Raw genomic sequence first — 13,342 nt, 5'->3', positions numbered from 1 at the left:
TACTTTCCATACCTGGAAGTTCCATCGGTGTGCTTTACCGCAAAAAAAAGTCATCACACGAGGCTTAAAAAAGAGCTGAAATGATAAAATAGGAATATAAAAACACATATATAAACACAAAATTTCCGTCTGTCTCCTGCTCATTTTTCATATCAAACTTGAAATAGGGACTCATTGGTTTTTTTTTTGTATGCGTGTATTATGTATGAATACATGCATGTTTAGTTGCACGCCTCTTCCAACCGTACATATGGATCAATACGTGTATGAGTTTATGTATGTGTGTGTGTGTGCGTGCGTGCGTGCGTGCGTTTGTGTTTGCGTGCCTGCCTGTATGTTATACCTCACTCAGGTTTAATATGTGTATGAGTTTAACACGTGTGTGTGTGTGTGTGTGTGTGTTATTTTTCCCGCTCACCTCAGGTGTTCGACGGGGCCGTCATCGTGCTGTCCCTGGCCCCCATGGTGGCGTCCACCGTGGCCAACGGGCCCAGCAGCCCCTGGGACGCCATCAGCCTCATCATCACGCTGCGGATCTGGAGGGTCAAGAGGATCATCGACGGTGAGGGCCCGAGCTTTGACGTCGCCGGGAAGTTGCTTTGCTCCGTAGATGTTTTCTCTCTCTCTCTCTCTCTCTCTCTCTCTCTCTCTCTCTCTTTCCAATTGGATTTCACCAGGCTGCAGAATCGGATCCACCATCACAGTCTGTTTATTCGGCCAAGTGCCTTTCCATATGCGGTGTGAGTGAGGAGCGGTGCATTGCTGTACAGAAAATGAGAATTAAAAAAAAAAAACAAGACAGCTGAATCTACGAAAAAATTGCCCCGGAAAATAGATTAAAAAAAAAAAAAACATAAACGTGAAATAAAACACAGCATTAGATTATGCTTTAGCAGATGCTTTTTGTCGAAAAGCGACTTACGGTTATTGTCTTCCCTGCCACCCGACGTCTTGTAGGGGTTTAGTGTCTTGCTCAAGGACACTACAGCCTTCTATCAGGAGATACCAGGGATTGAACCGACAACCTTCAGATTCCTGGACGACCCCCGGTCTACCTCTTGAGCTACTGCCCCCTAAAAATAAAAAATAAATATGTATATATATTTGAATATGAGTATAAGTAATAAATAATAATAATAATAATAATGATAATAATATACATTCAAACCTAGATTTATGACTTGTGACTTTTGATTTGACTCACGATTAATGTTGATTTCTAGCCTGACCGGGGAGAACAATGTCATCGGTGTCCAAACTGAAGCGCAGCTCTGTTGTTGATCCGCTCGCTCGTGTCATCGCCATGGGGGAGGTGGGGGGGGGGGAGACTTCGCGCGAGGGACGCGGCCCTTCCCGAAGCAGAGCGCCGCCATTATTAATTCTCAAGGAGCGTAATTGTGGGCGAAGTTCCATCACCGGCGCCCGATCACCCTCGCGGCCGGCCCCTGTGCGGCGGCCGAGGGGGGGCCCCCCCCCCCGTTGTCTCTGTGATTACACAAATTATTTGCTATTCAGAACAATATGGCTATTGATCAGCTCTCCGCCGGCCTAACGGGTATTGATCTGACGGGGGCGGGGGCCGCTCGAGCGGAGTCACAGAGGCCGCAATGAATATAGAGGCTGTTCTCCGCTATGCTAATGGGGGAGGGATCGATCTTTGACCCCCCGGCCCCCCGCCCGCCCCACCGGGCCCCCCCGCGCCCGCCGGCCCTCAGCTGCACCGACCACACAGGAAGTCACTGTGCGTCCTGTGTTCACGTGTAGAAGCGATGGGGAGCAGCGGAGTGCACCCCGCCATGGTTTACGCTACGAAACCCCCTTTCTCCGGAATCCTGTTATTTGCACGATGTGGAGCGTTACCGTCATTTTCCATTTTTTTCTGTTGTCATTGTTTCGTTTATAGGGATTACGAGTCTTCTAAAGATTAAAAAAAATCAATAATAAACAAATAAAAAATACAATTAAAAAAACAAAAAACTTTTTGCACTTTTTTTTCAAATGAAGAGAGGAGTGCCTTTTCTCCATAACCCTATTATTTGACATTACAATATCAAATTTCTGGTGAAATCGATTACAATTCTTAAAATATTAATATGTATAACATATTTCAACATGACATAATATATTAAAATATGAATTTTTTAAATATTTTGTGTCTACTTTTCATTTATTTACCTGGTAGAATTGATTCATTTGTTATTTATCCGTCGGTATTTTCGACCCTAAACTATGGATTAAATGGTGCTTTGTATCCAACGCCGATTCTCGCCTGAGGGAGTCGTTTACGTTTTTCTTTTTTCTCCCAGCAGTAATGACGAGACATGGCGCTGCAGACAGCCGTATATTTACAAAAATATAAAAATTTAAAAATAAAAATAAACGAAAAAAATGGTTGTCGGTGAAGGTTTTTGCTGCAGCATCACTTTCTGGAGAGAACGGACGCTTTTTAACATTCACCCCGAGCGTCGGGACTCTACACGCCCCACACACACACACACACACACACACACACACACACACACACACACACACACACACACACACACACACACACACACACACACACACACACACACACACACACACACCCCACACTCCACTGCAGCCTGTTAGGTCTGATCTGTGTGAGCGATTAGCCTCACACACACACGCACACACGCACACACACGCACGCACACACACACACACACACACACACACACACACGCACGCACACAGCCGAGCAGCCAGCTCCATTACTCCTTGAGAGAGGTTGAGTACTGTACCCAACGAAATGACCTCTAAAGGGATTTTTGTGACGCTCCCAGCGTCTCCTCTCAGGGAGGGAACGCGCTCGCGGCAAATTGAAAATCAGACCCGACCGCGTCACGGGTGAGACGCGGAGCCCACGAAGCGCACGCCTCCCCCGGGGGGGCCCAGCGCCGGGGGGGGGCCCAGCGCCGGGGGGGGGCCCAGCGCCGGGGGGGGGCCCAGCGCCGGGGGGGCCCAGCGCCGGGGGGGGGCCCAGCGCCGGGGGGGCCCAGCGCCGGGGGGGGGCCCAGCGCCGGGGGGGCCCAGCGCCGGGGGGGCCCAGCGCCGGGGGGGGGCCCAGCGCCGGGGGGGGCCCAGCGCCGGGGGGGCCCAGCGCCGGGGGGGGCCCAGCGCACGGCGACTGGATCCAGGACATTTTGTCGGCGTTGACAAGCGGCGGGTTTTGACAGCTCGGGCCGTCCCCCCCCCCCCCCCCCCCCCCCCCGCTCCTTCAGCGCCAATCAGCAAACTCAATAAAAATATGAATATTAAGTCAATGTTACTGTTCGTTTCCACGCGGGGTTGTTTTTTGTTTGTTTTGTTGTTGTTTTTTTGCCGACATTTATTTAACTGATTCCTTTCTAGATTTATTTTTCTTTTGTCAACTTTTGTCAACTTTTGGGCTTATGTTTTTTATTATCAGGGTTTGTTGTGCATTACCATCATTTTATTATCTTCAAGTTCATCTTTGTGCTCTTTGTTTGGGTTATTTGATCTCTTATTGCATATTACTATAGAACTCATATAACTATATATATATATATATATATATATATATATATATATATATATATATATATGTATATATATATATATATATATATATATATAGTAATATAGTTATATATATATATATATATAGTTATATATATATATATATAGTTATATATATATATATAGTTATATATATATATATATATAGTTATATATATATATATAGTTATATATATATATATAGTTATATAGTTATATATATATAGTTATATATATATATATAAAACTATATATATATATATATATATATAGTTATATATATATATAAAACTATATATAAAACTATATATATATAGTTTTATATATATATATAACTATATATATATATATATATATATAGTTATATATATAGTTTTATATATAGTTTTATATATATATATATATAACTATATATATATATATATATATATATATATACATATATATAGTTATATATATATATAAAACTATATATATATATATATATCTATATATAGTTTTATATATAGTTTTATATATATATATAACTCTCTATATATATATATATATATATATATATAAAACTATATATAAAACTATATATGTATATATATATATATATATATATAGTTTTATATATAGTTTTATAAACTCTATACTAAAACTATATATAAAACTATATATATATATATATATATATATATATATATATATATATATATATATAGTTTTATATATAGTTTTATATATATATATATAACTCTATATATATATATATATATATATATATATATATATATATATATATATATAACTATATATATATGAACATATAACTAATATTCTATCATGACTAATATTCTATAATAACTAATATTCCATAATTATAGTGAATGTTATATTGTACAGGTGTGGATGTACTGGTTGACTTTCCTCCTCCTTTCTTTCCTTCCTTCCTTCCTTCCTTCCTTCCTTCCCTCTTCCTTCCTCCCTTCTGTCCTTCCTTCCCTATTTCTTAATTTCCTTCCTTCCTTCCTTCCGTCCTCCCTTTCGTCTTTCTTTCCTCCTTCCTTCCTTTCCTATTTCCTTCTGTCCTTCCCTCCTTCCTTCCTCCCTTATTTCTTTCCTCCTTCCTTCCTTCCTTCCTTCCTTCCTTTTTTCATTCCCTATTTCTTCCCTTCCTTCTTTCTTTCCTCCTTCCTCCTTCCTTCCTTTTCTATTTCTTTATTTCCTTCTTCCTTCTTTCCTTCCTTATTTCTTTCCTTCCTTCCTTCCTTCCTTCCTTCCTTCCTTCCTTCCTTCCTTCCTTCCTTCCTTCCTTCCTCCTTCCCTCATTACTTCCTTCCTTCCCTCTTACTCCCTTCCTTTCTTTCTTTCCTCCCTCCTTCCTTCCTCCTTTCCTTATTTCTTTCCTCCTTCCTTCCTTATTTCTTTCTTTCATTCCTTCCTTATTTCTTTCTTTCCTCCTTCCTTTCTTCTTTATTTCTTTCTTTCATTCCTTCCTTATTTCTTTCTTTCCTTCTTCCTTCCTGCCTTCCTTTCTTCCTCCTTCCTTTCTTCCCCCATGACCTCCTTCCTTCCTTCCTTATTTCTTTCTTTCATTCCTTCCTTACTTCTTTCTTTCCTTCTTCCTTCCTGCCTTCCTTTCTTCCCTCATGACCCCCTTCCTTCCGTCCTTCCTTCCTTCCTTCCTTCCTTTCTTTCTTTCTTTCTCCCTTCCTTCCTCCCTCCCTTCTCTCCTTCCTTCCTTCCTTCCTCCCACCCTTCTGTCCTTCCTTCCTTCCTTCCTTCTGTCCTTCCTTCCTTCCTCCCTCCCTTCTGTCCTTCCTTCCTTCCTTCCTTCCTTCCTTCCTTCCTTCCTCCCTCCTTTATTTCTTTCCTCCTTCTTTCCTTCCATCCTTCCTTATTTCTTTATTTCCTTCTTCCTTCCTTCCTTCATTATTTCTTTCCTCCCTCCTTCCTTCCTTTCTTCCTTATTTTTTTCCTTCCTTCCTTCCTTATTGTTTTCTTTCCTTCTTCCTTCTATTCTTCCCTCATTCCCTCCTTCCTTTCTTCATCTCTTCCCTCATTCCTTCCTTCCTTCCCTCATCACTCCCTTCCTTCCTTTCTTACTCCCTTCCTTCCTTCTTTCCTTCCTTTCTTCCCTCTTCCTTCCTCCCCCCTTTCTTTCTTTCCTTCTTTCATTCTTTCCTTCTTCCTCCTTTCTTCCTTCCTTCCTTATTTCTTTCTTTCCTCCCTCCTTCCTTCCTTCTTTCATATTTATTTCATCCTTCCTTCCTTATTTCTTTCTTTCATTCCTTCCTTATTTCTTTCTTTCCTTCTTTCTTCCTGCCTTCCTTTCTTCCTCCCTTCCTTTCTTCCCCCACGACCTCCTTCCTTCCTTCCCTCCTTCCTTCCTCCCTGCCTTACTTCCTGCCTTCTTTCTTTCTTTCCTTCCTTCCTTCCTTCCTTCCCCCTTTCTTTCCTTCCTTCTTTCTTTCTTTCCTTCTTCCTCCTTTCCTTCTTTCCTTTCTTTCTTCCTTCCTTCCTGCCTTATTTTTTTCTTTCCTTCTTCCTTCCCTACTTCCTTACTTCTTTCCTCCCTCCTTCCTTCCTTATTTTCTTTCTTTCCTTCCTTCCTTATTTCTTTCCTCCTTCCTTCCTTCCTTATTTCTTTCTTTCATTCCTTCCTTATTTCTTTCTTTCCTTCTTCCTTCCTGCCTTCCTTTCTTCCTCCCTTCCTTTCTAGCCCTCATGACCTCCTTCCTTCCTTCCTTCTTTCTTTCTTTCTTTCTTTCTTTCTTTCCCTTCTTTCTTCTTCCTTCCTTCCTGTCTTCCTTCCTGCCTTACTTGTTTCTTCCTTCCTTCCTTCCTTTCTTCCTTCCTTCCGTCCTTCCTGCCTTCCTTCCTTCCTTCCTTCCATCCTTCCCTGCCCTCCTTCCTTCCTTCCCTTCCTTCCTTCCTTCCTTCCGTCCTTCCTGCCTTCCTTCCTTCCTTCCTTCCATCCTTCCTGCCCCTCCTTCCTTCCTTCCTTTCCTTCCTTCCTTCCTTCCTTCCTCCCTTCCATCCTTCCTGCCTTCCTTCCTTCCTTCCTCCTCCTCCACTTCCTCCATCTCCATCCTCAGCCTACGTGTTGCAGGTGAAGGTGGAGATGGAGCTGGAGATCCAGGAGTGTGAGAAGACCAAGGCTGTGAGGGAAGAGCAGCTTGAGCGTCTCACGCAGATCTGCCAGGAACAGGCGTGAGTCAAATAACAAAACAAACACCCGTCATCTGACTTTACACTTATACAATAATTATCCATTCAAGTTATAGTTACAGTGCATTCACCGTACTTTGTAGACGAGTTAGAGAGAAAAGGGTGTGACCACTGTTAATAAGCCTAACTTTAGGTTAATTGATATTGCCTTTTTTTTTTTTTTTGTCGCACAATTTTACATAAATTTCACTTTTAATTTCAATCTCACATTGTCTGGAGGTCCAGGGTGGCTTTCAATGTCCAGTGAATTTTATTGAGAATCTGTCCACTGTGCACTCAGCAGGGATTATGTTAATATATTTTAAATATCCTCGGTTTCTAACTACGATGCATAACATGTATATGCAGAACAATGTACATAGTTGGTTCATATGGTCAGTTCATTTATGGAGCCTGTAGTTTATACTGTGAGTCTACACTGTATATGCACGTAGTAATCTGGTATTTGAATGAGGAAAACAGCTTTAGCCGTGGTATGATTACACTATGATGAATAAAAAGTCACCCACCCCTAAAATCCAGTCAGAACCAGGCCAGATAGTGTGCATTCTCTGATCCTTCTTCATGCACACTACAGATCACAGAACCCGTTATTTAATTTTACAAATAGGCACAAATGTTAAGTTACAAGTTGTAACAGCCACCAGCGATAAGTTATAATATCATAATCATAATATAATATAATCTAAAAAGAAGAATAGAACAAGCCAAACACTGCCGTTCCTTTACCTACCAGCAGGGGGCAGCAAAGCCTTACATATATAATTTATTTTCTCCAACATCAAATGAAGTTTCATCAGTGCCTCACACAGTTATACAGCCCGAGCCTGATAAAGGTTTCCCAGCAAATAGTCAGAATCCATTGTCACATGTTAATATACAATGCAAATATTTATGGTACATTTAAATCCCCACACGTTATGAGAAACGTTAAGAAATAAAACCTGCTTTCGGCTTCTCCCGACTAAACAATTTGTAACTCTCTTCATTGAAACAGTGACGTTTATACTCAGTTCACCAGGCTGTGGTAGGTTATTTTGTCGACGGTCTTTCAATAACTTATTCCCAAGTCCTAAAAATCAATGCAGAGAGAGAGAGAGAGAGGGGCCATAAATGTATGTCAATAAGGCCCGTTGTAGGAAACGCACAGGACATGATGGGATGCTTAAAGTACGACTGGAAACACTCGATCTGGTGTTTCCTCAACACACAAAATGAAATATTGATCCACAACAATTGAGAAGCTTCTAATGGGACGTCGTTTTCAAGGCCACCGCTAAAGCTCTCCATGCAGCTCTGATCTGAGTCCAGCACCCTGGGACAAAAGCCTTTATTTCACTTATTTTTAAAGGGTGTGGGGAGCCAATGGATACACTAGTGGAAATAGATCTTGATTCATTTTGTATATAATCCATTTTGAGCTCCCTGCAGACTCTTTGTTATAATAAACATAATAATAAAAAATAAACACATCCGGAATTTCCCCTGTTTTTTTGATGGTGTCTGTCTGTTTACCTCTCGTGGTACTTTGTCCACACTTCCTCCGCTCTTCACCTGCCTCCGTCACCTCTTCACCCTACTCTTGTCCTTTGTTCCATCCTCTCCTTATCTCCTCTCTCTCATCCCTTTGTCTGTTCACCCTCCGCAACCCTCGATTCTTTCTGTCCTCCTTTTCTCTCGCTGACTTCCCCCGATCCTTCTTTCGCCTCCTGACGCTCTTCCTGTTTGTTTACACTCCGAAAACCCCTTCCTTCCTCTTATCCTCACCCCCCACCCCCTCCACGCACACACACGCACGCACGCGCACACACACACACACCGTACACACACACACACACACACACACACACACACACACACACACACACACACACACACACACACACACACACACACACACACACACACACACACACACACACACACACACACACACACATACACACACACACACATGCACACACACACACACCCCCAAACACACACGTGGCTCCTCCAGTTTGAGATCCGGCAGCTGAGGGCCCACCTGGCCCAGCAGGACCTGGACCTGGCGGCGGAGCGGGAGGCAGCCCTGCAGATCCACCACCACCCCTGGGGCGGCAAAGCGGGCGGCGGTGGCGGCGGAAGTGGCGGCGGCGGCAGCGGCGGCTTCCAGGTGGTGGAGGGTTCGACGCCCGGGGAGTCCGACGACGAGGGCGGACAGAGGAACCTCAGGGACCCGCTCACCTCCACAGGTAATTTAGGACTTTCCCCTAGGTTGGGTGTGGGGAGTGGTGTAAAGCTGGAGGTGGGTCTAGAATAAGTTTAATAATAATAACAATAATAATAATTTAAAAATTTCATACAACAGGGCACATCAGAGTGCTCTACATTAGGCATTAAATCTATTACAGAGAAGCAAAGAAGAATAAACCCATTGAAATAAAAGGCTAAAAACTGATAAAAAAAACCACAATAAAATCACAGAGATGTATTATGGTTTAAGTGCATATTACAAACAGGCCTACACACTTAAAGAAACATGATGGAGTGTTGGATGCAGTTTTTGAGACGGCGGTGGATGCAGTTTTTGAGACTGTTGGATGCAGTATTTGAGACAGCATTGGATACAACGGTTGATGCAACGTTTGATGCGGCGTTGGACGCGGCGTTGTTGCTTGAACCCCATGACAGACTGCGGAGGCGCTGCACCGTGTCCTATGTGCATAATTACGTGGGACACAAAGTCCCGCGCGGTGTAAGACCAGGTGGAGTGGATGCCGGAGCAGTGTTGACTAATGTGGAGCAGGAGCCCTGGAGCAAGGTGGAGGCCAGCCTCTTAGCCCCTCCGCGCTCGCACACAACACCCGCCTGACCGCAGGCGCTTCACGATCAATATGGGGGCAGAAAAGCTTTTAGGATGTGGTGAATCCGGGGGAAAACAAGCATGTTCTCCCACACCACGTCAGCTTTCATGGCCGTCTGTCTTTAGCCGACTATCTCCCCGATCGCCGCCTCGTCCCCCGGGTCGCCCCGCCGAGTCGCCCCGCGCCGCTCGGGCTATTTCAGGTATAAAGTGCTCTGTGCATTGGGCCTTGTCGCGAGCAGAGAGTGGGTCCCTGTGAACATCTGTTCCCCTTCACCTGCAAATCACAATGGCCACCGAGGGGCTGCACGGTAGCCACACCAGCGCCCCGGGGGACGGAGGGAAATCTGGCTCTGAGGGACGAGGAGAGATTAAAAAAACAAATGCAGGCAAGACGGGGGACATGCACTTAGGCCAGAGGCTCACTGGGCCAACAGCAGGACCACGAATCTGAACGAATTATCTGTGCAGATGAGCATTTTAGCAACGTGTTGAGACGCCCCCCGTTTCATGGTATTCATTCATTCATTCATTGATCCATTCATTCATTCTTTCATTCATCCTTACCGATGCAACAGGCTGCTACATTTGTTTGTCAAGGTTGAAACTTACACGAGGTTCACACAACCCAAGGAAATAAATAGGCAATTCACCTTTTTTTTGCACTTGAAAAAAGAGAGGGAATGTTGACGTATAGGATTGGTGTCGTCTTTATTAATTAATGATAATAATCGCCACTTTATGAATCCCTGCGGGGAGATTCTCTCTCACGCCCTCTAATTAGGGCGACCTCCTCCGTCATATGGCGGTACGGGTATCTTGATCATCGATCCCTAGTTACACCCAGGTTTGGGTTCAAGCCCCCGAAATCCCCGTAGGCCAGTCCCTCCGTGGGCCGCCTGAGAGTGAGAGAGATCAGAGAGATCCGCGTCGCCCACTTTGATGATGCACCAGCCCTGGTGACCAAAGGGGCCGACGATGTCGACTTATTTCCTCTGTTGAAATCGATTCTACAGCCTGTTCAATATAGACATTCGTGAAACACCGACTGCCTGAATCCATCGCGGCATCCTCACAGCGGTGGCCTGCCGGCAACAAACCTTTCACTTGCTCTTAAAATAGCTTTGTTTTAGTGTTACACTACCCTAAAGTATCTATCCACTATGCTTATAAGCGGTGTTATCAAGGGCTGGTGTGTTTGTATGTGCGTGGATGGGGCGGGGGCGGCGCAGTATCCGCGGGCTGGTTGTGGTGGGCTGGTCTGGGTAAAAAAGTCCGGGGACAGTTTTTAGTCCCAGTCTGTCCCTGTCCTACTGTATGAAAAGTAGAGTAGATTTCCATCAAATGTCATGGTGTTCCAAGTACATTCAGCTTAAAGCATTTTTTACGATATGTTTGTTGAGGTTTCAAGATTTAAAAAAAAAAAAAAAGAAAAAAGTTCAAATGAAATCAGATTTTAATCATCATTTTTTCTTTACAAGTTTTTTTTTTTTTTTTAAGATTACATAAAAAATGATTAAATGAAAAAAGTCTCAATACAGTATACATACCTACAACAGAAAAAAATGAAATTAACTAAAATGGATAGATTATGATTAATAATCAAAACATATATTTTTTTAACTTTTGGGACTCACACTTCCTCATACTTCCTCATACTTCCCATTCCTCCATGTCTAAAATATGGACTGAAATGACACTCGCATGTCACCTCCCCATTTCCACGGGTGCCCGACGGCGCGCACGCCGGGGAGAGCCTCTTTACGCCGGCCGGACGGCCCATTCTCCTTTCTGAGACTCATGCGTTATTAATCGGGGAGCGATTGTCTCGGCCTTGTTTTAGTGAGTGCAATGCTTCCTCTCCAGGGGTGGCTCCGGGATTAATATTTTAAACCGAAAAATAAATGAAATTACCCGTCAGAGTCTCCCTGGCGGGTCCCCCGGGGCGGAGGCGAGGGAGGGCAGGCACTCAGGGTACTTTGGGCTCTGGCTCAGCCGGCGGACACCAGGCTCAGGACCAATGAAGCAGCAGAGGAGCCATCCAGCGTGCTTTTTAGGGGCTGGTGCACTGGAGGGATACGGCCGCCCCGAACAAAGAGCTCCCGCTCTCTCTCCCCCTCGCTCTCTCTCTTTCCCCCTCTCTCGCCCTCACAGACTGTCTCTGTCCCAGTTTGCCCCGTATGGGCCGAGGCGCGGCAGATATACTGTGAAACGCTCCTGGTTTTTAAGAGGCCGATGTGAGAAGAGTCTTACCCGTTCGTGTGGAATGCGACATCATTGTGTTGCCGCAATCTCCCTTCGGTCGCGACTCGGGGGGGGGGGGGGTCTTTTATCCTCTCGAAAACCAGCATCCAAATAATCCCGTGCCCTCGCCATGTCTAGCTCCTCTTCCCCAGTGCCACCAGAGGTAAGGGGAGAGGCGGAAAGGGGAACTCAAACTTATAGGGGTACCAAAAAAATGTAGGGCCCGGCTACCACATAGCACATAGAAACACGAATGAAAGGACTGTGAAGATTTTGTGGAATTATATAATATAGAGAAGTTATTATTAACTTTGTGACATTAATATAAAGAGTCTCTACAAAATTGTTCTTCTTTCCTTAACATAATACCAAAAGAAATGTCCCTTTCCTTTGAACCCAGATCCCGTCGTACGTGATGACATGAACAACTACATCAGCCAGTACTACAGCGAGGCCGGCAGCGGTTAGCACCATGATCTTTCATTTGACATGATCTTTTTATGAACTTCGCACGGCTTCAAGTTCTGTTGCGCTTCAACTTCCCTCCTCCAGACGCGGGCACCTCCGCCTCCGCCTCAGGCCCCCGACTCATCACCACGGCGGCCATCGACGTGCACCTCCCGACCAAGCCGAACCCCCCCTTGCCCTCCCACCCCCTGCTGGCCGTGGAGCGCCTGTGCAGCAGCAGCAGCAGCGGCAGCGAGAGCCGGACCCGCCGTCCCGGCAGCCTGAGCAGCCGCCACCCGGGCTCCTCCACCGCCACGGACGGCAGCAGCAGCAGCAGCAACAGCAGCGTCATGGGCCTGGACCTGGGCCTCGGCTACGCCGCCCAGCGCTCCCTCCGCCCTCCTCCCCCTATTCCTCCCCCTGCTCCTCCCGCCTCGGCTCCGGCCTCTTCCTCCTCCTCCTGCGCGGACCCCAGCGCGGTGATGCAGGAGCTGCTCTCCTCGCTCTCCGAGGACCCCCGCCTGGGCCAGAAGGGCCTGGCGGTGAACCCCGTCAACCTGAAGCTGCCCAGCCCCACCTGCTCGGCCAACGCCAGCCCCGAGCTGGAGCACCGGATCAACATCTACAACCGCAGGAACCAGGCGGAGCGGCGGCGGGCGGCGGGCGCCGGCCGGGGCTGCGTGCTGCTGCAGACCAAGCCGCTTATCCACCTGCAGGGCGGCGCCGCCGAGCCCTCGCTGGAGGAGAAGTACCGGCTCCTGGGCCCGGCCGACACCCCGCTGGGACGCATGCATGACGCATAGGAACATCATCTAGGAGGTTTTTTTAAAAACTGGTTAACAGGTTCCGACAGCTTTTTATTTCCTTTTATTTTTCAGGTGTGCGAATCCAACTCTTTCGGTTGCGGTTTGACACAAGCCCCCTTCTGAAATGCTTCTGAAGGTAAAAAAAAAACCGAAATGACATTACGGACCTGAGCTCGGCCGAACCCCCCCCCCCCCCCCCAGAAAAGTGTTTTAAATAGCACAACAAAGACTGCGACTTCCG

General features: G+C 45.7%; 1 protein-coding gene across 1 annotated transcript in view; it reads left to right on the top strand.

Moving 5' to 3' along the window:
- LOC307228361 (transmembrane protein 266-like) overlaps positions 1 to 13,098 on the top strand; it is a gene marked incomplete at both ends in the record, with an annotated part of 40,980 nt that extends 27,882 nt beyond the window's left edge. Inside the window, 6 exon segments of the mRNA XM_079997999.1 lie at positions 424 to 562; positions 6,627 to 6,737; positions 6,740 to 6,741; positions 8,759 to 8,993; positions 12,249 to 12,311; positions 12,401 to 13,098. Of these exon segments, the coding sequence (XP_079854125.1) occupies positions 424 to 562; positions 6,627 to 6,737; positions 6,740 to 6,741; positions 8,759 to 8,993; positions 12,249 to 12,311; positions 12,401 to 13,098 (1,248 nt within the window).
- Between the last annotated feature and the right edge of the window lie 244 nt (positions 13,099 to 13,342).

The sequence above is a fragment of the Zeus faber genome (genome assembly GCF_960531495.2).
Source record: "Zeus faber genome assembly, chromosome: 3".
NCBI classification, from domain to species: domain Eukaryota; kingdom Metazoa; phylum Chordata; class Actinopteri; order Zeiformes; family Zeidae; genus Zeus; species Zeus faber.
Note: the sequence above shows the minus strand (reverse complement) of the source record. Positions and strands in the feature narration are given on the sequence as shown.